The 26,964-nt window shown below is 55.8% G+C and overlaps 1 protein-coding gene across 1 annotated transcript; it reads right to left on the bottom strand.

Annotated features, from left to right (window-relative positions):
* Positions 1 to 146: 146 nt before the first annotated feature.
* Positions 147 to 26,102, bottom strand: ABHD17C (abhydrolase domain containing 17C, depalmitoylase). The gene is made up of 3 exons (XM_053658917.1): positions 25,418 to 26,102; positions 5,229 to 5,408; positions 147 to 1,546 (listed from the first exon to the last, which is right to left on the bottom strand). Exons 1-3 carry the CDS (start codon positions 25,984 to 25,986, stop codon positions 1,327 to 1,329), a joined length of 969 nt encoding a protein of 322 aa, XP_053514892.1. The 5' UTR covers positions 25,987 to 26,102; the 3' UTR covers positions 147 to 1,326.
* Positions 26,103 to 26,964: the final 862 nt, after the last annotated feature.

Below are 26,964 nucleotides of genomic sequence, written 5' to 3'. Positions count from 1 at the left end.
AGTTCTCTCACTAAACAAAAGCCTGTGCCCTGAGAAAGGTGGTGGGGTGTATAAGCCCCAAGGGTTTCCTCGTAAATGGAAACAAATCAGGTTCCTAAGCCCTATTTTCTCTGAAGGAGAGAAGGGAAAACAGTAGCACGCCACGGTCTGATCCATGCATCCTTTATTCTGTGACCAACGGCTGGGCCGCACCCAGGCCACAGCATACAAACCAGCACTTGACCTCGGTCCAGCTGAACAACAATCTGAGGCTCACAGTACATTTAAGGCTTTTAAATTTGGGGGAAAAAAGTAAAACAAAAAAACCCCTGCAAACCCAAACCCCCAACCAATCCACAAGCAGTGTAGCAATTTCAAGCATCTTGTATTTCTGATGCTTGTAAGATGCAACTCCAGTGTCAAAACCTAAATACCTGCTAAACTAAAAAGATTAGTTCTGTGAAATATTAATTACATAAATTCTTCAAAGCCAAACTTGTCATCTTTTTTTTTTTGTCTTGGAAATGTTATAAAATTTTTTGATAGCAAAACATAGAAATAAAAACATATTAACAAAATGTATCCAATCATTTACATTACAAACAAGGAATTTGCAGTTGTATCCTGCCGAAGGACAACTATCCATTAAGAATCTATGCACAAATGTGTTGCAAATATCTACAGGACTTTTTAAAAAGCCTATAAAGGGGACTTGCCAGGAGGAAAGTCAGTTAGGCTCCTGTTATTAGACCAGCCAGACAATCAAAATAGGAAAATTCTGTTCCCTAGTAATAAATTTACATTTTAAAAAATCCAGTTTCTTTTAGCTTAAGAATATTCCAGTTATATTTCTATGGTTCCAGTAGGTGAAGCTGTTTGGGATGGTCCCAGTCAGTCACCCTTCCAATGACCTGTGTGGGGGAAAGGCCAGCATGTCCGCGGGAGTTAAGAGGGCATTTTTGTCACCAGTCTTCCAGCTGCTCCCTCACAGCTTCACCGAGGCATCGACCCCGTGAAGGCAGAGGACATGGGGAGGGCGGGGAGAGGCCTGCGTCAATGAATCCTAAGGGAAGGGGAAGCCAGAGACCCGGGCGGGAGCATCCTTCTCACAGCGAGAGAACCCGCCCCGCCGCCGACCCTCGCCCCCAGTCCCCGCGAGGACACGAGGCGGGAAACCATGAGGTTCGGTGTAGAAGATGGTGTGAATTGGGAGAAATCCTCTGGCTGCGAGCCTGAGGCTTCCCCAGCTCTCTGACGACCGGGCCCCGCAGGCCTGCACTCCCTGCCGGTGGCGCGAACCGGAGGACCCTTTGTGTTCACAGTAAGCGAGGTAAACTCAAGTCGTCTTCAGGAATTAGGAAGCTCGTGAGATATGAACTGTTTTAGTCTCTCTAGGTATTGTGCGTAAAGCTCTATGTCGTTGTGGCCGGCCCCTTCGACCCAGAGGGGCTCCACGGCTCGAGGGCAACGCTCGTACATGGCCAGGCCGTGGGAGAAGTCGATGACCTCGTCCTCCGTCCCGTGAATGACCAGCACAGGAGAGGTGACTTTAGAGATCTTGTCGATGCTGCGGACAGAGAAGGGGGAGGGGAGAAAGAGCTCTTTAGTTTCGCTCACAGACAACAGCCTGCTACGCATTCCCCCTCCCCCCATTTCCAGGAGTTAATTAAAAAAAAAAAAAGTTTTCTTTTTGGATTCATTCTGGGTTTGCGGGGAAGGAACGAGGATAGTGCTGAGCTCCTGCACACGTCCAACCCGGTAAACACCGAGCACTGTCACTGCCTGTCCCAACCGGGAAACCAACAGCCACACACTGTCATTAACTGCACTCGGACTTTCTTTGGATTTTGTCTATTTTTCCGCTGACGTCTTTTTCTGTTCTGAGACCCATGTGAGAATACGTTTCATTTGGCCGTTGTGTTTTTGTTGAAGTGGTTTATTAAAAACAGAACTCCCCAAAGCCACTGGACTAAACAATCCAGTTACTAGTATTTCTGACGTATTCATATTTTTTTAAGAAGATTTTCAAAACAGTAAACAGGCTGGAACTTAGCATATTGAAGGCATGTCTCCTGGAAAAGCTCAACACTTAATCCCTGGCCGCTCGGGGTTTGAGAACCCTTCTCTGAGAGCTGCCTCCAGAATCGATGAACAAGGGTCCTCTCGAACCACATTTCATAAAAGTTAATGCCTCCCTTTTGATACAAACTGTACTGCTTAGCTCGGAAAATTCATGTAATGCCTGCACCAGATTCCAAAGGGTTTCTGACTGTGTACCACAATCAAAGCTACCCTGAAGGGTGAATTATTTGAGGATCCTCAAAAGAAGGTGCTACAGGCTCTGAAAACACTTTCCCAAGAGGAGGCCAAAGGCTTCCTGGGCTGGGCTGGGCGTGTGGGTGACCCCTCCCGGGGAGGTGACTCGGCCCAGGAGCAAACCTGCAGAAGGCTGTAACCTCTGTCCCGCCCAGGCCCCCCAGGCCCCTCTTCCAGCTGACTCCTCTTTGTCTTCTGCCCACGTGACAAAGGGACGCCTGCGGGTACTCTCTGCAGGGGACTTTCTGGTCAAAGTCACAGCTCACACTTGTTAAACATTTACCGCAGCCTTGAGCTTTGTCCTGCGCACACAAAACCTGACGTCGTCTTCAGTGGGACCGGAGGAGGGAGCGAATGCCAACTCTGTTTAACCAGGGAGGGACTCGAAGCTTGGAGAGGTGACTAAGCAGCAGCTGCGAGGCAGCGGAGATTGAGGAGGGGCTGGCATCGCTGGCGCCTTTCACCGGCTCCGGGGGCGGGGTGGCTACAGCCACTTCCAGACGCCCAGGAAGACGGCAATGCGACTTCCACGAGGTTGGAGCCTGGGCGGCTGCGTTCCATGTCACAGATGAGAATCTTGTTTATAAACCTGCTTTCCCCTGCGTTTAATTTTAGAGGGACTTCTTCTGAGGACGTGAGAGTCCAGTGAATTATGTTCCATTTGAAAGATGTTGCCCTGGCTGGTGTGGCTCAGTGGATTGAGCACTGGCCTGTGACCGAAACACCTGCTGGTTCGATTCCCAGTCAGGGCACATGCCTGGGTTGTGGGCCAGGTGCCCAGGAGGGAGCGTGCAAGAGACAACCACACACTGATGTTTCTCTCCCTCTCTTTCTCCCAACCTTCCCCTCTCTCTAAAAATAAATAAATAAGATCTTTAAAAAAAAACACAACCCTGTTTAGTAGCTGAAGAAAGGGGCTGTGTCCCATGCTGCACACTCTGGAACGATCTCTACAGCCTGGCGGGGCATATCTGGAGTTAAATGCCACCGTCTGATTCAAAATGTAAAAGGTAAAAGAAAATAAACTACAGACCCAGGAAGGACCAAAGAGGCAAGTCCACGATGCGTCTGGTAGCGAGTGACGGGCTCCGCTGGAAACGCTGCCTCAGTTTGGTCCATGAACAGAGTCTTCGTGAGCGCCCCCTGTTGGGACCTGCCGCATCCACACTGCTTGGGCTGTGAACAGCCCGAGCGGCTCTCTGGCCCTCCCCACTCACCAACGGTAACCAGGCAACATGCTCGGCTCCTGAAGCCTCAGTTTCCTGATCTGTAAAGAGAGTCCTGTAACTGGACCACCTACAGGACCATCTATAACTGAACCACCTTCTTGAGGCTGTTTTGAAGACTGAGGTTACCGTTCAGCCAGACGCCGGAAGTTTCCTATGCACAACTGTAAAGAGTCTTAGCTTGTTTTCTACTCAGTCCTGAGCTGCAGAGAGCGGTCGTGGCTGAATTTGGAGTTTCGAGTTCATTCAGGAGTCAGAAGAAAGCTGTTCACACTGCTGCCAGGAGAACTCCTTGAGTGGCCTCCCACGAGTGCCCTGAATCTCTCCCTCCCGACCAACTGGCCTCTCCTTCCCAAGTCAGCACAAATCAGGCCCGGCAGACAGAGCCATCGGCCCCCTTAGCATCGCCGGGCGCTCCAGTCCCGGGAAACCAGCTCCCGGGGAATCCTGGTAGAAACTGCTCCGCACTGAAGCTCGCCCAAGGTGTAACCGGGGGGTTCCCGCTTGTGGAATGAGACAGCCTGTGTCACAGAACTTTACGTGACCAAATGGTGCTCTTTTCCACCCCCAGAAACAGCAGAATGACAGGGACTCAAGGGTCACTCAGAATCCTCAACCTGGATGCTATTTCAGTTGAGGCTTTTCCAACCGAAGGGGCAGGTGAGCCAGCCAGGGCTGCTGGGACCGCCTCACACCGCTTCAGCAAGGCACCAGGGGAAAGGTTAGGGGGGCAACAGTTTTTATTAAAACATACTGTCCTCAACTTCGATTAAAAAAAAAAAGCAAAAGTGGACTCTCAGACAGAGGTGTTCAAGAAACCAGTGGCTGCTTGGCACCTGCTTTCCTTTCGCTTAGTGGGGACGGGAAAACCGAGGCTCCACTTCCAGCCCCTGGGCGGGGGAGGTCTCCTCGCAAAAGCAGGAGAGAGGATGGAGGGCGTGCGGCTCCCGGGAAGCGCATCCCGTCCACCGGCCCAGAGCCCGTCTCGATGTGCGAGGAGCTCCCTTCGCCTTTTCCCTCAGCGGAACCGTCGGACTGAGAACCCGAAGAGACACGTCATAACGGTGGGTGCTGCCCCGGCCGGGGGGCTCGGTTGGTTGGAGCGGCATCCCATAAACCAGAAGGTCGCGGGTTTGATCCCCGGTCAGGGTGTGTGCCTATAATAGGTTACGGGTTTGGACCCCGGACGGGGAATGTACGAGAAGCAACCGATTGATGTGTCTCCTCCTCTCTCTCTCTCTCTAATCAATAAGCATGTCCTCAGGTGAGGACAAAAAGTCATTACCAAAAAGTGGGTGCTTGCAGTTTATATCTGAGCGTGCGTCCCACCTGGGCTAAGGGTCTGGGCGTAGACACCGCAGTAGCTCTTCGTGATTCCCGTCAACCTGAACACCCAACACCCAGTTCCTCCCCGACCAGCAGGGCTTTGCCTCCTGCACACACAGCGAAGCAATTAGGCCTGGCCGTCAGCGTGAACCAGAACCCCACACGTCATCCGCTGCCTTCGTACAGGTGAGTCAGGCTCAGGGGACAGAGTTTCCTGCCGGGGTGTGTGTGTGTGAGAGACGCTCACCTCCACGTCCCCTCAGGCACCAGCACGGGCGTGATGGGGCCCAAGGTAAATGTCTACTTGTGGCCCACAGTTAACGGCCATATGGGACCCGGACTCGGGTCGTGGACGGCTGCTGCACCGTTGCGAGCTCTCACCTGGGGAAGGCGTCGAAGCAGTACGTCTTCCTGGTGTCGGGAAAAGCCACGCGCAACCCGGACATCAGAGGCGAGTGGAGGATGACGGCGGCACACTCGTACCTGGAGGCCAGGTCCACCGTGGGGACAGTCCCGATGCTCTGCCCGTACAGGATGATGTTCTCAGGACTCACGCCGTACCTGGGGGGGGGGGGGGGCAGGTCAGAGGTTGCGTGCCATTAGCTAATGAATGGAGAAGAGAGAGAAACTATAGTATTGCACACTCACGAAACTCCCATCACCCCATGTGTCTGCTTCACCAACACTGATGGGTTTCTGTACAAGTGACCAAGATGCTGTCTCCTACAACACTTTGCAAAAACAGTACACGTAACCTTTTTTCCTGCTTCTGGACAAATAACTAAACCTGTGCATTATACAACTTGTGTCCATGTGGACGGGGCCATCGTACCCTCTACTTTCCTCCTTTGCTAGAGTTTCTTTGAGACCGTGCCCTGCGGAGATGGTCACGTCGCCGAGGAGGTAAAAACCTGTCTGTTTTCACTTCTGCGTGCAGCTTTCTGTGCTGACTGCGAACAGGGACGCGCCGGCCCCCTCTCCCAGACAGCCTGCGTCCTGTCCGAGGGGACGGCCTTGGCGCGGTCCTGCCGGGAGCGGGGCCGTCACCTTCAGAAGCAGCGCACCTGGCACGGGGCCACCGACTTTGAAGTCAGTAGTGGGAACAGTTCCGAGCGGCGATGCCTGGTGGACACACCGTTAGACGTGGGACAGAGATAAACACACAGGGTCCCGGGAGTGTTCGCCAAAGGAGGAGGTCTGAGGGGGTGGGAAAGCCCCACACGCTGGGAGTTCAAGGACCTGAGACCTGCCAACGACAGAAGCACCTCCTGCAGCCCCGCTGCAGAGCTGGCTGCCGGGCACGTCCCCGGTTAAGTCGATGTTTCCATCCCAAGGCCAGAGCCTAACAAGTAAGTGTGCACCTTGTATTTTCATTAGGAGGAAGACAAAGCAGCCTCCACCACCTGAAATGGGCTCATTGTCCCTCTGGGGACGGACACCTTTGGGCGCTTAGGCTTTTTTTTTTAATGCTACAGTGATGTTTCACAAACGAACTCCTGTTGGTCGTGAATTCCAATGGTGGAAGCAAAGGAAACATGTTTTTAGAGTGTCTGCTGAGCCCTGGCTGGTGTAGCTCAGTGGATTGAGACCCGGCCTGTGAACCAAAGAGTGGCGGTTCAATTGCCAGTCGGGGCACACGCCTGGGTTGCAGGCCAGTTCCCATGCACGAGAGGCAACCACACACTGATATTTTTCTCCCTCTCTCCTTTCCTTCCCCTCTAAAGATGAAGAAATAAAACCTTAAAAAAATAAATAAATAAAGCGCCTGCTGAATTAGCGCTGTTTGAGAAAATCTAAAAATTAAACATGAGTGATGTCCGCTATTTGTTTTGTTTTCTGACTGAGGGCATTTGGCCAAAAGGAGCAACAGTAAACCAGATCCCTGGCCCCCTCTGGGAACTGTCAAAACCCGATGCAATGTTACCAGTGGTCTCTACATCAAGTAACACTGAATTGAATGCAGGGGTAGGGGGCAGCAGTGGAACAGAGAGTCTCAGGGGAAACAAGAAAACCAAGAAACAGCACTAAACCCAAGTATGAGTTCAGGCAGAATGAGCATTATGACTGGCAAGTTTACCCAAGCACAGGGAAGGGAAGTATGGAAATGGGGACAGGAAGGTCAGGACAGCCGAGCTGGAATCCGCCACAGGGGAGGGGAGGTCTGGGAAGGCAGCGAGGAGAACGGCAACCTCTCCAGGGGAGGGAGGGCTGCCCAGCACGGGACCCAGCTGCCCAGGCTGGGGCGGGGCTTCTGCCTCGGGAAGCAGAGGACCAGACCAGCGGAGGGACACCCCCGCACCCTGAGAGGAAGCAGGCTGGAGAGGGGAAGTAGCCACGGGAAGGAAGACGACGGCCGGGTGAGAAGAGTCGAGCTGCTCGGATCAGGTGCGTGTCAGGGAAAGCGGTCCAGACAGCGGGTTGGGGCAGAGACCAAGGGCGGCTGGAACTCTGGTTTGTCAGAAAGGAAGTTCGGTTTGGGAAGATACTGAGTCTCGGGTGACTGCGGAATCCCCTAGGAAGGTTTGGAAATGTCCAACCCTCGGGGTCAGTTACAGCAAAGGTCTTCCTGAGATCATCTGCTGGGTGTTTTAGAGAGACCCGCCAGCCCGTCCTGGGGCCTCCAGAGGAAGCCGCTGGCCGGAGGAGGTGGCGGCGGGGACGGGCCCTCCTGTGCAGGACTCCAGTTCACTCACAGACCCGGGAGGCAGCTCACTCCCTGGCTCAGGCCCCAAGGAGACAGACGGCTCAAAGCCAGCAAACAGAAAGACGATGTGTCCTTTTCCTAAACAGACTACTATGACGATGAGGTAACCCACAAAACAGCAGGGACGGTCCAGAAAAAGCGTGCCCGGCTGCTGTCGCCTTCCTGAAACCTGTCCACGTGTTTCGAAACCTCTCGGGACACAGGCTATCTCACTTTTGCGAAGCGGCGGCTGGCCTCCCTCGTGACCTTGCGCCCCAGATGCCTGAGATGCCTTTCCCAAGGGCTGGGGGGGGGGGAGAGGAGAGCCTTTCCGCGCCGGCTCCAAACCCACCTTCAGAACAACTCAGTCTGTCTGTCCTTCAGCCCTTTTCCCTCCTTCTGCAGCGTCTTTGCTCTGTGTCGGAGAGAGCAATAAACGCAATCTGGCGTGACCAAATTTTAATTGTTAAAAGGTCATCTTTCAGGCCCTGGCCAGGCAGCTGTTGGTTAAGAGCACCGTCCCCCCCCACGTGACAAAGCTGTGGGTTCACTCCCCAGTCAGAGCACACACAAGAAGCTACCAATGAACAAATGTACCGCTAAGTGGGACAACACATTGATGTGTGTCTCTCTCTCTCTCTCAAAATGAATTTTTAAAAGTCATCTTTCAGAGAAGAAGTTACACTCCTTTTAAAGAATATACAACTAACTGTCTTCAGGTTTGTGACAACTGAAACAGGATAATGTGCTTGAACTTGTCGTCGGAGTGCAGGTGCGCCTGAAATCGCCCTGCTGGTGACCGAGACGCCGTCAGCCACCTCGGACTGCCCGACCCCGCCCGGCCACCGAGCACCCGGCAGGTTGGAGGGGCTCCTGGGCTTCCTGGTGCGTGGCATCTAGCACCTGACAACAGCCTTTCAGTAAATGTCACTTCTGTCCACGCCAAACACAGATGAAGTCAGACGCACGGCCCAAGGACAGCCTGAGAGCATCTGCCTATTTCGCAGGCAGGACACTTACCCAGACAAGTCACGTTCGGGTCGCACGAAGTGTCTGTGCTGGGGGGAGGCTTTTGACGGCAGCGGTCATGTCACCTCTGGGCAGCCCGTGGTGAGCAGTCGACAGGGCGAGGCCCGCAGACAGGCCCCTCTCCGCCGCCTTCTGGGTGACTTCCCTGTTTCCACAGCCGGATGTGGCACCCGCGGGAGCTGACGCAGCCCCGGCACACAAGGCGGCCGCTAAACCTGAAACCAGGCGGCCGACTCATGTGTCAGCTGGGATCGGCGCTACCGCACTCGGCCTGTCCCCACACCCCTGGTTTTCGTACGCGCACACGGAGATCTGTGACGCGTATGCGCCCCCTGGGCCGAGAGGCGAGGGAGCCCTCTGTCCCTCCTCTGGGCCCACCTGGCTGTGTCCTTCCCCCTAGTGTCCCCGAGTCTTCTTCATTCTGCTTCCAGAGCCTCCCACTTCCCCTCCGTCCTTCTGAAAAGCGTTAGAAGTTCGTGGCATCAATGATGCAAGTGTTTCAACCTGCAGGCGGGGGTGGAGAGGCCCTGGGAGATCACACAGATGGATGACTTTGCTTTACAGACCAGAGACGCGGCGCTCCGAGAGAGGCCGCTGACCTAACCGGTAATCACCAGGACAGCTGCTCCTCGGGTATCACGGCTCCCGGATGCGGCCTGACCGGGGGCGGGCAAGAATTACGAGTAAGATGGATGCCCGCCGAGCTCTCAGAGGTGCTCCGGGTCAGGGCACAGGGCAGCTCGGGCCAGACGGGGCTGCCAGCTCCCGCCTCCGTCCCCGCTGAGTGGGGGGCACACTGCCAACCTGCTCACAGGTGGGAGGTGGGGCTGCTCTTCCTGAACGAGGCGGCCGTGTTACCTGCCACCCCTCTTCCGACTCAAATGCAGACGATTTGGGATCAGCATGTCCACGGCACTGGCCTGAAAACTCTGAGGCTTTGAAAGTGGACATTCTGTTCACTGGGGACAGAGTTTATCCTGGGGTGACTTGAAGTTCTGTGGGTGCACAGCGGTGACAGTGGCAGAACCGGCCACTGGAAAAAGGGCTCCCGTGGGAAAGTTCACTCTTGTGAGTTTTATCACAAGGAAAAGAAGGAAAAAAGTGAACAGTCCTGTGAGGTCTGACTTGCAGGGATCCATTCCTTGTTAGTGAGGACCAGGGAAAAACGCCAACTCTCCAGAATTCAAAAGTGAGATTTGACTCTAAGAATAAGTAGTAAACAGTAATAAGCAGTAAAACTTGGGGTTTCTTAAAATTGTAAACTCTCTAAAATCCAGTCATTACAATTTACCAGGAACATAAAGAAAACACACATAAAAAAAACAGCCCTGATTGGTGTGGCTCAGTAGATTGAGCACTGGCCTGCGAATCAAAGGGTTGCTGGTTCGATTCCCAGTCAGGGCATAGGCCTGGGTTGCAGGCCGGGTCCCCAGTAGGGGGCATGTGAGAGGCAACCACACCTTGATGTTTCTCTCCTTGTCAGGCGGCCTGTGCTGCTCATGGCCAGTCTCGGAGGAAAGACGCCGACTCCGTTTTACTTACACATCGCTCTGACCTCCCCATCACAGAGACCCGTGGCCCTGTCCACCATCTCTCCACCATGCCTGGAATTTTTTTTTTTTAGCCAAACAAAGGAGAACAGCGCCTTCGAACAACAGAAGTACTCTGCCACCTCCTCCTCCTTCTCTCCTGGGGACAAAAGGCTTCCCTCAGGAACCTTGCGCCACCCCCCCCCCCACGGCCACCAGCAGCACCCACACAGACGAGTGTCTTTGCACGGCACCTGGCAATCGGAATGAAGCCGTAGCACAATTCTAGCTTCTATATTTGAACGCTCAAGGGAGATCATTAGAACGGCCGTCTGCACCCTAAAATACCACCCCGGTCTGCAGACCAGCCCCCGCGGCCTCCGAGATCTCCCCCACCATTTCCCCCACCGGAGCTTTCGTTTCCTTTCCTAAATTGGTCTAAGAGGAGGCCTAGAGGTAACATCAGCGCTACCTTTTAATTAAGCTACTGTGTAGCGTGTAAACGTAACAAAGCGAAGGCCGTGTCCTTATGGACCGTAAATGGGAAAGTTTTATGTGACCACTAAGAGCACAGCGGCATCAATAATTCAGAAGTGCCTGGCCGGCCATGCTCCCCACCGTGCACTGGAACCTGTGAGGTGACATCACCCAGCCTTCGGAGCCCAACTCAGTGACCAGGGACTGAGCGGCAGGGACAGGTTCCGTTCCCCTTGTGGGCAAAGCAAGACCTCCCTGACCTTCTCTGCCCCTCAAGTCCACGCTCTTGACCTCTGCGTCTGACATTTTCTCCTGCTGTGGCCTCGTTTTTTCTGAGGCAGGATTAACACCTGGTGTGTCCCCTCCTGAGACTGTTTTAGAAATTCAGAGACTTCACACGGGGACGGAGGTGGACAGGTTTTCATCCTGAATGAAATGTCCCCCCTGCGGAAGCTCCAGACTCTAACAGCATCCAGATCACACGCAGAGAGGAGCCCGGGGTGGTGATCGGCACCCCCGTCTTCCCAACAGGACCACTCTGGAGGGCAGAGCCGGCCAGTCATCAGAAGTGGGTGGGCTCCACGTGCTACAGGGACAGGGGACTTCAGGACCCCACGGGCAGATGCTGGTGTTAAATGCTGCATCACACACAGGCAGGGGCACAGAGGAGAGGAGGGCTCAGACACCGTGGGGGCCGTCCTCCTTTCCCTCACTCTGGGAAGGAAGAAGGGGGTCCCCTTGTCTGAGTGAGGCTTGCGTAGGACCCCACACGCCTCGGCCCCGAGGCTCCCACCTGCCTTCTCCCTCGTCCTGCCTCTCATCGACACCCCCGTGGCCACTCGGCTCCAAGCTGGCTGCTCTGGCTGCGTCCTCTCCTCTTTCTAAGCCAGTCAGACCCCCGACAGTCCCAGTCTCTCTCAGTCCCTTCAGAAACACCAATGGCACTTTACCACGAGTCCCCCCCCTTCACCCGGGATGTTCACAGGTAGATTTCTAACCTGTGAACATTGACTCCCAGGTGGGGAGAGGGGCTGTCGCGGTTGGAGAGTCCCCACCAACTCGAGGCAACGTGCAAAAGGAGAGCATTCACTAGCTAATTCCAATCTGCCAAGAATTGTTGGGCACCCCCACCCACTGGAAATGCAAAAGAAATCAAAGTGATATAAAATCCTGTATTAAAGTACCAACAAATGCTTTCAACGCCTTAACTCTGCAGACACCTTCAGCTCGAAAACGAAGCCTATTTCCCACCCTCTTCTCCAACCTATTAGAATTCCTCGGGTTTAAAACCCCGTGAAACAGTACGTCCAAATGTTTATGAAAACACCAAGGTTTTATTGCAGTTTCATGCTTGCTACTTCTCTGGCACAAAGCAGAGTTTCATGAGCAAGGCTGAACACTTTCACAAAGGGAATAATACGTGAGTCGAGCAGTCCCTACAGAGCACGCCGGCCGAGCATTGTTTTTTTTTTTTTGCCTGGCTTGTTACCCACACTCGCCCCAAATGGGGCTCTCGGTGGGGCGGGCAGGAACCAGAGTTGACAGAGAGGGGACGACTTATTCCCCAAACGCTCACCCAGTATCCTCAACGCCTACGGTGACAGGAGCCGGGGGCACAGGGATGAACAAGGACGACTTGGGTTCTGCCCCGGTGGGGGCTCGTATCCTCATGGTCAGAAAGTGTGGGTGGTTTCATTCCAAAATCGCGATGCCCGACCTTGGGGTCTTTTTGGTCTCACAGGGCTGATGCGGCGGGGTGTCTCTCATAAACTCCAGGAGAATCTGCGCTGTCAGAGGCTTGATTTGATTAGCACAAAGAGAAGCCAGTTCATCTTCTAAAAGCACTGTCCACTTTCTCCAGCAGGCAGGCCCTCAAGTGTACCTGGCTGCACGGATGGTCCCCCGAGCGTCCTGAGAGAGTGAGGTCGGGGCCCCCAGGTGGCTCCCAGGCTCTGACACCAGGGCACCGGCACGCTAGCCCCCAGGTGAGTGACCTGCCTTTGGATTCCTGAGCTGTGAGGTGAGGGGAAGGATTCAGGCCACTGCCCCTGTGCCCTGCAGGCTCAGCCCTGCCAGGCTACAAACCCCACGTGACTGTGACTGGGCCAGGCCAGGTGTCCCCTCTGGGCTGGGTGAGGTGGAGGTGGCCGCTGTTGCAAACAGAGGCCCCCACTCCCCGGGCTCCCCGTCCCACCAGGAAACACCAGGGCCTCGCAGTGGGCGTCCCCCTCGGTGGCGGGGCCTGCTCCTGTCCAGCTCTTGTCCACCCTCAGAAGGCGCCTGGCCCACAGCCAGACAACCCCAGGTCAGGCCGATGCTTCTGCACGCATCCTCTCTAGTCCTAGTGGCCGCCTGCGAAGGGCTAACACCCGTCCCTTTGAACCAAAGATCTGGGCGGTGAGGTAAGCTGCCCGAGGCCCCAGAGCCGGGCGGCGGCAGAGCCTGGCTCTGAACCCAGGTCCGCTGCTGCCTCCAGAGCGAAGCCCCTCGTCTGCACACAGCCACCACCAGCCAGGGGCGTGCGGCGGCAGCAGCCACGCTGTTTCTCGGTGACCAGGCGAACTCAGCAGCCTGTGAAGCCTGACAGCCCGGCCCTGCCCCCAACGCCACAGTCACAACTTTAGATGATGCAGCCCGACCTCAGGGGACAGCCCAGACCTCCTCCTGCGGCAGAAAGTGGCCCGCGGCCCACCGGCCCGTCCCTGGCTCGCTCCCCGGACCCCCGTATGGGGGACCCATGGGGAGCAACCCCAGACGGAGCCGTGCGGCCCTCGAGCCTCCCTCCTCTCCTTCTGTCACCCGATCCTTTCCCGGCCGGCTCGGGAAACCGCCTCTATTTTTAGAAAGGGGCTGTATTCTAATATTTGAAGAATGCTGTGTTAGGACATCATTCGAGGGCCGACAGTGGCGCAGAGGACTGTGGACTGCTCGAACCTTCTAGCACAGAGAGGCACGAGGCACCTTCTTCACCACGGGCACACAGCCGGCCGAAGGGCCGGGATTTCTCAGCTCAGACCCCTGCGGTCACCGGACCGCCGTGCCACGCCCTTGCTGGCTCCCGGCCCCAAATCCCCGGAACGCGCTGGGCCACGGAGCTGCAAGGGGGTAGTGGGCCCAACTCCCCTCACGCCTTTACCGAGAAAATCTTTGACTGTTCGACTCTGGTTATTCTCCAAGAAAACTGGGAAAAAACAGACGAACGGACATACGTAAGCTAACACGGACAGGCTAGTTGGTGCAGGATTTAAAAGACCAGTAATGAGAGTTTTAAATACAAATTGGCTGAGTAAAGGCGTGTCTCTCCATTCTCCCCACGTGAAACCCACCCAAAACAGAAATAAAAGTGTTTAAATATGAAGACGGCGAAAAGCGAAAAAGAGCAACGCTCTGTGGAGGGCTTAGGGGCGGGGGGGCGCCTGAGACCCGACCGACCCCCAGAGCGCAAAGGCAGCGCACAACTGTGGCGGAAAACCAGTGTGTCAGAGCATCTGAGAAATATTTCTTCACACACCGTTACAGGGGCTGGTGTCTAACACAACACACTCAGGCCCCTCTGAGGTTCTGCGTGTAGAACCGGGCGGTGGGCTCCCGCGTCTCAGCCGCCAGCCACTCGGCTGCGCCTGGTGTGTGGGGTGCCCGACAGTCCCAGGGGCTCACACCGCCGGCTCCCACGCGGCCCCTCGGCTCAGGGAAAAGGGAAATTCGCACGAAACGTCTATCTGGCCTGGAAACGTCCTTGACGTTCAGAAAGCTATGCAAACGGGAAATCCAAGAGTGAACTCAGAGATGAGAACCGATGGCCAAGATACAAATGTAACTAACTCAAAGAACAAAGTGGGGGAGACTTCCCAGAACGTCACAGCAATGAGGCAGAGAGAGGGAGACTGGGAGCAACGAAGGGGACAGCCCAGGTGGCCGGGCAGCGGAAGCCACACGTGCACGGACAACAGCGGGAACAGACCACCTTCACGCCACACCATAGGCCGGGCCGACAGTGGGGGCAGAGCGGGAGGAAGGCGGGCACAGGTCACTTACTCGCCTGCACAGAGGCAGCAGGACTCAGATGCATTCCTTAAAATCCCAAGTGCCGCCCATGAAAACTCAGAAATAACTGTCAAATGCTGAACACAGCCAAAGGAAGCCGGATAACCGAGAAAAATCCTCGAGTTTCCCAGCAGAAAGCCAACAGATACCGTGTCAAGGTGCTCCTGGGAGCCGGGGGCAGGGCGGGAGCAGGCGGCCGGTGGACTGATCACGGTACACATGTATCGTCATCTGAGGACACATGTTCAACTTGGCCATGACAGTGGGGTTCACCCCGATGCCACGCCGAGCTGCGTTTCTCCCCGGCACACTAGCAGAACCCGGTGCCGCGAGAAAGACCTTGGCACTGACTGGGACTTATGAGTCAACGCCATGAGTAAGCGAATGGCAGTCTTTCTTCGGAACATCAGGAGGGTGCCCGCCCCTGCCCTGGGCCCGCCGTCTCAGGGCGGAGGGGTTGTTTGGACGGAGTCGTGAAGTTACTCTACTCCCCTCCCCTGTGCTCTGCCCTTCACGGGTCAGACAAGGTCTCCCGCAGAAGCAAAGTCCTGCAAGTCACTAGATGCTAATTTTCAGGAATTACACGGAAGAGCCGGATCTAGAAGCCAAGGCTGACTATGAATAAGGTCAGCAGCAAGGAGAAATGGATGGGCTAAGCGTGGGGTTGCAAGTTCCGGGAAGAAAGGAACGTCTTCAAACCTGGTTTAAATACATATTCAAGGATAGGCGAAAGAGACCTGATTTGAACCCTGTTTGGGGGGGGTGCGCAGGGGGCTGGGGCAGACTTGAAGGAAGGGTCTCACACCTGCTCACAAGGCTGCAAGGACACAAAATCCCGGCAGGACTGGGAAACGCTCTCACAGGTGCCTGCCTCCGGGGCAGCCCTGCTCTCCTTCCCGTCCTGAGCCACCTTCCTGACGGCCCAGTGTGGCCACCAGCCCAGCGCACAGTAGGCCAGCAGCGCTTGTAAAACCAGCAGAATATCTCCTGGAGACCCTTTGTTTGGGCGTCTGCTTGGGGGGTCCCCTGCTCCCCCGGAACCAAGACAAGGGGACGCAACCCTGACCTGCTCCAAACGAAAAGGTGTGAGACACCACATAAGGGTTTTAGAGCCGGTGTTTTAAAATAAATGCATTTCATTACTATTTTACCGGAGGAGTGGAAGATGCACAGAAACGCAAGTGCTAAAAATGCCAAGGGCAGCAGCATCTCACACACCTCCTACAGGTGAGACAGAGAAGGAAACACAGTGACATCTTCCTTACGGCCGAAGTCTATCCTTCTGGGGCGCCCGGTTATGTTCCGAAACGGGCAGGTGCGAGGGACAGTCGGTGGGGCTGCCCCAGCCCGGCTGGTGCACCCGGGCGTCCAGTCCACAGAGGGACAGCACCGTCACCCTCCCGACGGCCACCTTCCAGCTGCAGCACCAAGGTGAGCTCCAGGCCTGTCCCGTAGACGTCACCCAACAAGAATGCTTGTTCAGAGGGGACGGCCAGATGGGTGAGGGTCAAAACTCGGCCAGGAACGACAGACCAGTGACACTTCCTCATACGAAAAGTGTGGGGGTGGCAGGGACACCTCGCTGCCAACGAAGTGATTGGGTAAGAAGAGCAAAGTCAAGGGCGGCCGACAGTGGCTGAGGCGCTACATGGTGCGAGACTCCACAGGGAAGTCAGACGGGACGAGACCCCGGCCGCTCTGCCTCCCCGTCCGGGCTGGGCTGCCAGCGTTTCCCACGCCTGGGACGGGTGTGAGCAGGACGAGAACCGAGATTTAGGACCCAGGACAGGCAAGGATGAGACAGAGCTGAGCCCAGGGGAAGAAAAACTCTTCTCCTTGGGTGAACTTGACTGTTGACACTGAGATATTAATTCAGTTATTCACTCACACAACACTGATGAAGAGTAAACGGCCATCAGCAATAAAGGAATTATTGGCGAAGGTAAACTCAGGACTCTGGGTGGCTGGCTACCCGGGGACTGAAGGGGGTGCCGGGGGTGGGGCTGGACAGTCAGACACATGATCACAACCCACAGAGAAGCCAAACGGATGAATTAAACAATAGGTTACGAATGAGTACGCAGAACCTGAGAGTACGATCAATCAAATTTTACACTTGATACTAGAACATTTTGTTTAAAAAACAGAAAGAAATTGTTCAGTCAAGTATGGGTGAGACCGAGTAGCTCTGGACGTCCAGACTCCAGAAACACTGAGTGACAGAAACATCCATCGGCTGCCCCCCATCCCTGCCCTGACCAGGGATCGAACCCGAAACCTTCTGGTGCACAGAACAAGGCTGCAACCAAGTGAGTGAGCTACCCGGCCAGGGTGTGAGGGACGGATTTTTCAAGATTCTCACTCCCCATCTAAAAAAGGACGCAATTCAGGAGGAAAAACTGGCCTCATTTCAGATGCACAGGAATAAAACACTGTCCCGTGGAATTTAAAATAGGTCGGTGTGGCCCTTTAAAACCCACTTCAAGGGCACTCAGAGAGAACCCAGAGAGGGAGAGGGACCTTGGAGGACCATCTGCACATACGCAGCTGCCTTATTTACAGAGTGACAACACCATTAGAAAGCAAACTGCGGGAAGTACAAATGGCAACAAAGTAACAGAGGCCGCTCAGCCCAGGGCGGATTTGAAAGTCAGAAGGAACCTACTGGAGCTTCCCCTCCCTACTAACAGCCCCAGGAGCAGCTGTAAATCATTCCCTCTCCTTTCTGCGGTCCTAACTTTCTCACAGTGCAGTTCTTGGAGTCTACAAAACCCGTCAGAAACTCGGGTGGGGGAGGGGGCTTGTTACTATGTTTCAAATACTCTTTCTTTCAAAAGAGATTTCCGCAGTTCTTTCTGCAGTTCTTTTATTTATCTACTTATTTATTCACTTCATTTATTTACTTATTAGAGAGAGGGGAAGGGAGGGAAGGAGGAAGAGAGACAAAGAAACATCAATGTGTGGTTGCCTCTCATGCGCCCCCTACTGGGGACCTGGCCCACAACCCAGGCATGTGCCCTGACTGGGAATCAAACCTGCGACCCTTTGATTCACAGGCTGGCACTCAAGCCACTGAGCCACACCAGCCAGGGCTAACTTTTCAAATCTTTAAAGGCTGTTAACACTAAACTTTTTCATCTCTTTCCTTCTGTCTTTCCAGTGGCATTAAAAACTCACTTCTTCAAACACAGATTTGGGCATTTGGTGAACATTTGTTCACGAGTCATAACAAATGCAACCATCATTTCCCCACGTTACAGAGGAAACTGAGGCCCGGAGAAACCAGCCCTGACGAGATCCAAATCCAGGCCACTCTTCCGCTCTGCCCCGGGCACCCCCCTGAGGTCATCAAGGGCTTAGTTTATGACGAATCCTCAGCCCGACTGCTCCTTATCAGAATCCTCAGTACTAAAGGCAAAGTCCGCAGAACTACCCGCAGAACCGCCCAACCCCACTGCCTACCTCCCTAGAAAACAGTCATTTTTCTTCCTTTGAAATGACTTCCAAACACTCAGGAGGCATTTTTCGACTTCAGAATGAATACTGTTACACAAAAGTGCAGAATTCCGTGGGGGGACTCTCTCCAACGGTATTCAAAGCCATCTTTCAAATGCAAATGAAAGGCTTTTTTTTTTGTACCAGAGAAGATGTGGTAACAATGGTAGACTGCACCGAGCCTTGAGCCTCCAGCCCAGCACCCAGCGTCCTTTGGGCCGGCCGTGGTCACGGATGGGAGTGCCTGAGATTTTTAATTCCTCCTCAGGCTCGGCTCCTGTAACTCTGAGAACGGAAGCCCCCCAAATTGTTAGGCGACAGCGTTCACCTGGAGGGCCGGTGTCTGACTTTGTGACCACACATCCTGTTTTCATAAAAATGAGAGTGTGCCTCCTGGCGTGTGCCTAGCTGGGCACGGGTTTATATGGGTTGGCATTTCAAAACGGTGTATAAGATACTGTGGATGTTTAAAGCAAAAAAAAACAAAAACAAAAACAACAAAACTCACACATTAAAAAGAACAAAAAGCAAAGTATCCTTCTCCCTTTCACAAATACACAGGCAGCGAGTGGTGTTTCATCCTAAGTAGGAACTTCCAGAAAAGAGGCTGCTGGCGGAAGGGGGCGGGGGATGGGGGGACCCTGAGAGGCTTTGGGGTGTGAATGAATTCACATGGCAGTTCTGGGGTAACTGAGGACGACGGAGCAATTCAAATGTAATGAAAGAATGGACTTTGAAAGGGACGGGTCCCTGCAAAAGTCACCAAGAAACTCTTGTCCTGGGCCCTCAGGGACAATGCAGGACAGGAGGGGGCAGCCTCTCTGCGGGGGTTTGGAAATGACTGGCCACATGAACGGTCCTGTCTAACTGTGTGTGTGTGCACCTATTAATTTGTTTTAATTTACTGATTTGAGAGAGAGAGGAACATTGGTCTGTTGTTCCACTTACTGACGCATTCATTGGTTGATTGCTGCACGTGCCCTGACCAGGGATGGAACCCACCACCTTGGTGTCATCAGGACGACCCTTTAACCAAGTGAGCAACCCAGTCAGGGCCTGTACAAGTTACCATTTAAACGATAGGAATGTTTCCCGTGAGGAGGACCACAGTGACGGTGAAACAACTCAACAGCCAAAAGCACAGACTCGGAAATACCCTGGAGTTTTTATCTACGACCCTGGGGTAGATCCGACTGTTTAAGTCAAAACCGCCCACAACGTCCGCTACCACAGAGCTTTCCAGTCTGGGTAATTACAGTGCCCACGGTCGGCCTGGCTCTCCCCTGACCACCACTAAAAGCAGCCGTGGATCAGCTGCACCTCACTTGACCGCCCCCCCCACAGCGTCAGGGGTGAGCTCACACAGCCCAACTGCCGCCTGCAGCCTCACAGTTTGTGGGTAGACTCTGAGCACAGGCCTGCTTGGCGCTCTGCGCCCAGCGTCTCTGCCCAGACTGCATTTCACCCGTTTAGAAACGTCACCAAGCAGCACGCCACTAGCACGGCCTGGAGGCTCTCTACCCCCTGTCTCGTCTCTGATGACGAGCCACCCCGAGGTGGGGCCCTTCGCCATGGCGTGGCGCGAGGACAGACAGGCAGCCGTGACCGACCCAGACTCCCAGGAAACAGAGGGCTCCACTTTCCGGGGGCGGCCTGGCCCTTTAACACTCAGAAGGAAATCGATGGGCGGAAGCTATCAGTGAGGGGCACCCAGGAGCCCAGAAGGCCCCTGAGAGGAACCTGAGGTGACCGACATCTACAGGAGCACGTGCTCCGGGTGCCTGGGCGAACTTCGGGGAAAGGGAAGGGACGCCCCTGTCCGTGGGAGGTCCTCCCCTAAGTAACTAACGGGCAACCATGAAGTCCTGAGTGGTGGACAGGGACGGGGCCTCCCCCCCCACGTCCTCTCCACCCGACCCTGTGCCCGCAGGCCTGTCTGGTCCCCTTAGGGAGACGGGCCAGCCCCCCAGCTCCCGGGAACCAAGCCTGGAAACACGACGGTGGGGCCAGCCCAGCAGAGCAAGGTCTGCAGGGTAGTCACCAGGTGTTGGATTTCAGGGAACGTCTCCTCTCCTTTTAAGATCTCCTTTGGGGATGTAAACGCCTTGGTCCAGGGAGTGCCACCAGATTGAGAGACACACACACGCCACGCCCCAAAGCAAACAGGGTGGGGGCGGGGAGACCTGTTGAAGAGGCTCCCTCCCCTCAACTGCAAATAAAACAAACATCCTCCGCGCCCACACCCACCCAGCAAGGCTCGCCCTGCTATTGTTTACAACCACGGGGAGTGGGGGGGGGAGGAAGCACTGTCTTGACTGCTCCTTCTGATGGAAGCATCTGGTCTTTGGCAGGATCTGAGCGCTTAGCTGTTACAGCTCTAATAACTGTATTGATAATGCTGAGCAACAGTAACCCCCCCGCTGTGCTCTTACTAAGCGGAAGGCATTGTGCCAGGGCACGATGATTACTATTGTCATTATCGTTTCTGTTTTTTTAATTGATTTGAGACGGAGAAAAAGAGAAGCATGGATGTGTTGTCCCCTTGACTGATGCATCATTGGTTGATTCTTCGGTGTGTGTGTATGCCCTGACCGGGGATTGAACCTGCAGCCGTGCAGTATGGGGACGAGGCTCTAACCAGCTGCACTGCCCAGCCAGGAGCCACTAAGAGTCCTCAACTCTTAACCAACTGTAATCCCAGCGAGTCTTTAACTGCACACTGGCTTCCGGATGTTTCTAGACTCATGCATCTCCCCCCTGGCTGCATGCACATGTGTGCACATGCATCCACACGCACACACACATAACCACACACAAACTTACCCATATACACACCTACACAGGAATATGTAAACACATGTGCATACACACATGCACATGCGTGTTTGTATGTGGATACACACACACTTTTACAAAATCTACCCAGCACATGCCAAGTGCAGCCAGGGCTGAGATCCACCGCAGACACTGAGTCCACCCTGGTCCCCAGTAGTCACAAAAAGCAGATTCAAAAACACGAAAGAGCCCAGAGATGGCACTGCAGAAGTCACGCAGCTGGTCCCCTCCTCTGAGAGCAGCGGATGGTGAGGCAAAGCGGGTTGTGCCCCTAAAGGTTGAGAAGGGGGGAGTGGGGGCTGGTGCTGGAACTGGAACTCACCTCCCAGTTCTGAAGGGCTTGGGATTATCTCACTTTCATCAACTGAATCTTCTGGACCAATTAGAAGACTATCATTGAAAAGCAATCCCCAAAAAAGTCACCCTCACAGCCAAACAACGACCCCAGTGCCTCTGTGTTCGGATTTGGATTTCTGTGCACGAGGTTTCTCGGAGGGGAGCCGGTTTATAGCCTTAACGTTAAGCTTTAGCAAAATCCAATAGAGAAGGTAAATCTGTGGCTGAAATGAGCACCGAGATTCCCAAAGCCGGATTCTGGGGTCTTCTTTAACGTGGGATTATCAAGACCAAACAGAGAAGTTTCTAATTCTGCAGGGGGGCGGCGGGGAGTAGAGTTGAAGGTCGGAAGCGACATCAGGGACAGTGTAACTTAAACGATGCCCTCGGGGAAACAAGTCCCCCCCCCCCAGTATGTCCTGGCACTGGCAGAAGGGTAAGGCTGAGCCTCCGAGATTACGCGCCAAGCAAAACCCAACATGTTTGGGAGAGAAAACGCATCCAGCCCTGTCTGCCCGTCAACACAGAGACACGAAATAACCTTGTTAGTGCTTCTGCAAATGGAAAGTGAGGTCTCTCCACACAGAACCATGGGAAAGGAGGTTTTGGTGGGACGCAGGCCAGAGCTCAGAACGTGCTCGAGAAACCTGCTTGGTGGCGACAGGGTGGGAAGGGCCGGGCGAGGCAGCCAGAGAGCTGGAGGAAGGGAGAGGGGACACCAAAGAAAAGGCCCCAGCGACCCTCCCCCCACGCCCACCGCGCCTACTTCAGTTGCAATGCGTCTGACACTAGCACTCAGTTCCTCCTGATGGGATGTTCCCATACACAGGGTGCCCTGAACGGCCAGCCGATGCTGTTTTCTCTCTGAAAAGATCAGCGTCAAACACTATCCGTCACACACCTCCGTATCTGTGGCCCCTCCTCAATCCCACAGTCAGGCAAAAACCCCAAGCCTTCTTCCCTCGATGGCGGGCGGCATGTCCCTCTGAGCACAGAGGGCAGAGACGCTGGGTCGTGAAGGGCAAAGGGCGGCGTGCCCAGGGAAGTGACTGTTCGCGACTCCCGGCAGGAAATCTCCTTCCGGGAGTCGTAACCGTACACCCCACTCACAACCTGCGGATGGTGCCTCTCCAGGCTCCCACTACCTGGGGGAGTCCACTCCCACCTTCCGTAAGGAACTCACGGGTTTTCTTGTTGCGGGCCTTACCATCCCATGGAAGTTGTAACACAGTAACACACAGTCCCGACACCCTCTAAAACCTCACCCACCCTTTTATGACAAAGAGAAACAGTGCGGGATGAATGGCACTCAAGGGGCACCTACCACCATGCCTGGTACAAGCACAGAATCAATACATGTGTGTTTAATGGTTCCTGGTTTGCTGGGCGAATGAATGAATGGGTGGGTGAAATATTAAGTCTTTGGTAATTTGCCTTTGGCACCTAAGCAATAAGTCTGTTACTTATCCAGGGCCAACCTAATGGCAGATGCCCCAGCTCTCTTGCTGTTCCAGATTACAATGTATCAGCTGATAGACTCCCTCTGCCTCCTTCTCTGGGTTAGTGCTTGTTTGGGTTTATACTTTCAAACCAGCTTGACCCATCCCAGCTGGGGCCACAGGCCTCATTTCGCAGCCTGAAGCGGCTTGGGTCCAACCGGGTCTGCGAATCCAATCTGGACCCAGGGAAGCGTGGAGTTCTTCCGCCTTGCGAAAGGGCAGGCAGCAAAGGCCAGAGGAAGCAGGAAGGAGGAAGCAAAGGGCGGTGCCTGGGGACGCAGAGCCCAGACACACACCCCTGACCAGCCCTCCCGGCTCGGGGAGAGACGGGAGGCCCCCGGTGAGCAGTGGGGTGACCAGGAGGTCAGAAAAGAGACAGATCCCCAAAGACACGAGGGCTGGAGGTGGATAAGGGGGTGACCCCGCCACAGGCAAGTGGATATGTGTGGTGGGAGGCACCCCAGTGTAGAGATGACCTCAGTGGAGCGTGACACGGAAGAGAAAGAGCCCGGACAAGGGCAGACGAGGGATCGGGTTAAAGGGCGGGGAAGGGACTGGGTTGCTTCAGAATCCTAGATTCTCAGACTAACCGAGAGACACACACACATCTGGTAGCTGGGACTTCACAGTGAGATGGTCAAAGTACCAAACTGCGGACGGGCCATGGGGGCATCTTCTCCGGACCTTTCAGATGAGGGCAGTAAGATGGGGGGTCGGGGACAAGAGCTGTATCCAGAACTGAGTGGGGAAATAAAGTTAACCGTTCACAAAACAGCACTTGTTCCTTATTTTTCTAAAACAAAAAACAAAAGAGAGAGAGAAAGAAATAGAACACACTCTGCCATATGCATAGCCCATAGCGGGGAACACTATTGTGCAACCTCAGATCTGGAGGCACAGATGTGTGCGTGTGGGGGTGTGTGTGGTACGATCAAGATGTACAGTGTGTCTCTTACTGTGGGGCCACACACACACACACGCACACAAAGAGCATGGCAAGCACAGGATGAGAGGACGGGAAAGGTTTCTTCGAATTCTAGGGTTCTCCTATTTGCCAGGTGAGTGTCTGCCAGCCTAGACAGGAATTCCAGCATAAGACTAAGCTGTCGTGGGCACCGTGAAGACACACCATCAGGGAACCCCCAAACTACACCTTGTGTAAGACAACAACGCCCTCAGTTAAACTCAGGCTGACCCAAGTCTCCAGGAAGTAGCCACGCCTCACAGACGTGGCAAGAGACACACCTGTGTACTCAGGCCAAAGGCTGGGTCTCGCCCCTGCCAGGCTTTCGTTCCAAGGCAGACAGGCACCAAAAGGGGCATTTTATTATAAAATTTACTGGAAGCAGAACCATACTGTGTCACCCCAAAGTCATCGAACGCCAACCCTCATTTTTAACACCGTTAGCAACAGCAAATTCTAGCACTCGACGCCTTTGGGGCCCTTCTCTGGAACAGAGAAGAGGAACAGGTGGCTTTTCGGGACTTGTGGATTCTGGCTTGACATCCCTGCCTGCGATGTTCTCCTCCTGCCTGGGAAAGCCAGGGTCCAAATGAAGTCGCACTTCAGGAGAAGGCAAACAAGCCACATACATTAAATTTTAAGTACTTCCTCGGTGAACAGGCCATCTTCCCAGCAAAGCGGAGGGTGATTTATGAGGCTACGAACCCACAGGATGCAGACCAAGTCATTCAGAAGCCCAGCAGACACATCTTAGAGAAGAGCCCTGTAGGGGCCCATAAGCCTCCGTCACGCCCGGTCCTTCCTCCGGGGCCCTCCACCTGAAGAAGTGACATGTCCCCACAGACACATCCCAGGGGTTCCCACCATCGCTGCTCAGAGCTCGGTGAGGGGAAGTCAAGGACGCAGAACGTGGGGTGCGAGGTGAAGTGACTTGCCCACTTTAAGAATAAAGTTCAAGCTTTCTGTTTTGATACTCTGCTCCTACCCGCCCCCCCCCATCCCAACCTGAGCCTGGCCTGGAAATGGCCCTCCCTCAAGGAATACTTTCCAGTCCTTCTGTGAATGCTAATTCAAGGTCAACAGAATCCCCTGTAAAACTCCCACTCATCCTGGGTGTTGCAGAGGCTCTGAGGAGGGGCCACGTGGGCAGCCGCCCTGGAGTCCTGCCTCCCACTCTGGCCCCACCAGGGCCCCAACTTCACTCCACCGGCCCTCCACCGGCCCTCCAGCTCCGTCCAGAGCTGCCCAGCTGCCCCGGAGCGCACTGGACCACAGGACGGTCTTTGAGAAGTCATCCCCTCTCACCCCCTGATCTCACAAGGGAAGGAGGTGTCCAGATGGCCTGTCACTTCAAGGTCACTTCAGTCTCGCGTGGCCAGCTCACACGACCTGAACGCGAATCAAGTACTTTTCTTTCTGCAGATACTGAAGCACCTCACGCTGCCACCTGAAGGCCCGGGGGGGCTCCCACGTGTGCCCACGGTGGCAATACCCTCCGAGTCTGGGCTCTCCGGGAACCTCAAGCCTGGCAGGGTTATGGGGAGGGGGAGGCCCTGGGGGAAGGCCAGGGTGCAGAAGGTGACGAATCCTCGGCGGCCCGGGGCTCTCAACTCGCCCCGGGCCAGGAGGGCGCCCACCCGCCTCCCGCAGCCGCAGGCCCCGCCACCCCGCGCGCTCACCGGGTGCGGAGCGCCTGCCAGGCGGCGTCGATGTCGGCGTAGAGGTTCTTCTCGGAGGGCCGGCCCGAGCTGACGCCGTAGCCCGAGTAGTCGTAGGAGAAGATGTTGCAGTTGATGCGCGAGCCCAGGCCGATGTAGAAGCTGCACATCTGGCCCAGGTCCACGGCGTTGCCGTGCGAGAAGAGCAGCGTGTAGCGGCTGGAGGGCGCGCAGCGCACGAACATGCAGCCCAGCCGGTTGTCGCGGGCCGTGCGCGAGAAGAAGACCTCGACGGCGTCCAGCTCGCGCTGCGAGTACTGCCAGTCGGCGCGCTCGCTCAGGTGCAGGCTGCACGCGCCCGGGCCCGCGCCCTCCTCGGCCGCCTGCGCCGCGGTGGCCGCGGGCGCCGGGGCCGGGGCGGGCGCGCCGGGGCCCGGGCCGCGCTGCTCCGGCGCCAGCACCGTGTAGGTGGGCTCGGGCGGCAGGAAGGCCAGCTTGGCGGCGATGCGGCTCGGGCAGGGCGGGCAGCAGAAGAGCCAGCACAGCTCGCCCAGCGAGAAGCCGTTCATCCTGGGGCCGGGCTCGGGCATCGGGACGGCCTGGGCCCGCCGCCGGCCGGGCAGGCAGGCAGGCAGCGAGGCGGCGGGCGCGCGAGCGCGGGGAGCGCGCGGGCGGCGGGGGGGCGGGGCCGGCGGCGGGCGCGCGGGGCGGGTCAGCGGCGGCTCGGCGGCCCGGGCGAGGGGCGGGCGGCCGCGGCCGGCGCGCGGCGCACAAAGCCGGCGGCCATGGCTGCTGCGCGCCCCCCGCCCGCCGCCACTTCCGGGGCCCGCGCGGCGGCGCCACCCCCGGACGCGCTCGGGGCGGGCACCTTCCCCGCCTGGGAGCCCGGGCCCGGGGCTCCGCGCGGGGCGGCCGGCCGAGCCCACCGCGCCCGCTGCAGAGGGGTGTCCTGGCGGCCGGAGAGCGCCCCCCTCGCCGCCCTGCCCGAGGTCCCCTTCCCCAAACCCGAGTCCTGTGCTGCTGGGAGGGCCTTGGGAACCTGCTTTTCCAACTGCCTCTTCCTGGAGTTTCTGCCCCAGGAGGGGGAGGGCTGGGGGGCAGGACGGCCGCGGCTGTACCGTCCGGCCCAGGGGGCTGTTTCTGCAGACGCGGCGACAGCACCACCGCCCGCGCCCGCCCCCGGGTGGGTGCGAGTCCGCCAGGGCCCGGGCGCCCCTCGCGGCCCAGCCTCGCGGTGGCCGTTCCCAGAGCCACGTGCGCTAGACGGCGCCTCTACCAGAGTAACTACGGGTCCTTTGCCGGGCCGGCTTCTCCCAGACCTGTACCTGGTCCGGGATTCTGAAGTGGCCTTCATCATGAGAGACATTCTTAAAATGACTTAAACTCACTGTAATTTTGGCACTCTCTTTCACGTAGTCTTCTCCCTCCCCCACCAAATCTAACTCTGCGCCTTAACCTCAGTGCGCACTGGTGCCAACTTCTCGGAGCCTTCGGGACTTCCTTGTCCCTCCGGGTTTGGCAGCCTAATGCCCTTTCAGGAATGGACAGGAGGTGCCCTGCCCTGACTG

Source organism: Artibeus jamaicensis, unplaced genomic scaffold (assembly GCF_021234435.1).
Source record: "Artibeus jamaicensis isolate MK-2021 breed Jamaican fruit bat unplaced genomic scaffold, CSHL_Jam_final scaffold_612, whole genome shotgun sequence".
In the NCBI taxonomy this organism is placed as follows: domain Eukaryota; kingdom Metazoa; phylum Chordata; class Mammalia; order Chiroptera; family Phyllostomidae; genus Artibeus; species Artibeus jamaicensis.
The sequence above is the reverse complement of the archived record's forward strand: the minus strand, read 5'-3'. Positions and strand labels throughout refer to the sequence as shown.

Excerpts from the sequence above, each read along its gene's own strand:
- ABHD17C (XM_053658917.1), bottom strand. The coding sequence starts at position 25,986 with ATGCCCGAGCCCGGCCCCAGGATGAACGGCTTCTCGCTGGGCGAGCTG. Across the intron at positions 5,409-25,417 it reads TGGCAGGCGCTCCGCACCCG|GTACGGCGTGAGTCCTGAGA; the intron begins GTGAGCGCGCGG and ends CCCCCCCCCCAG. Across the intron at positions 1,547-5,228 it reads TGCTTCGACGCCTTCCCCAG|CATCGACAAGATCTCTAAAG; the intron begins GTGAGAGCTCGC and ends CTCTGTCCGCAG.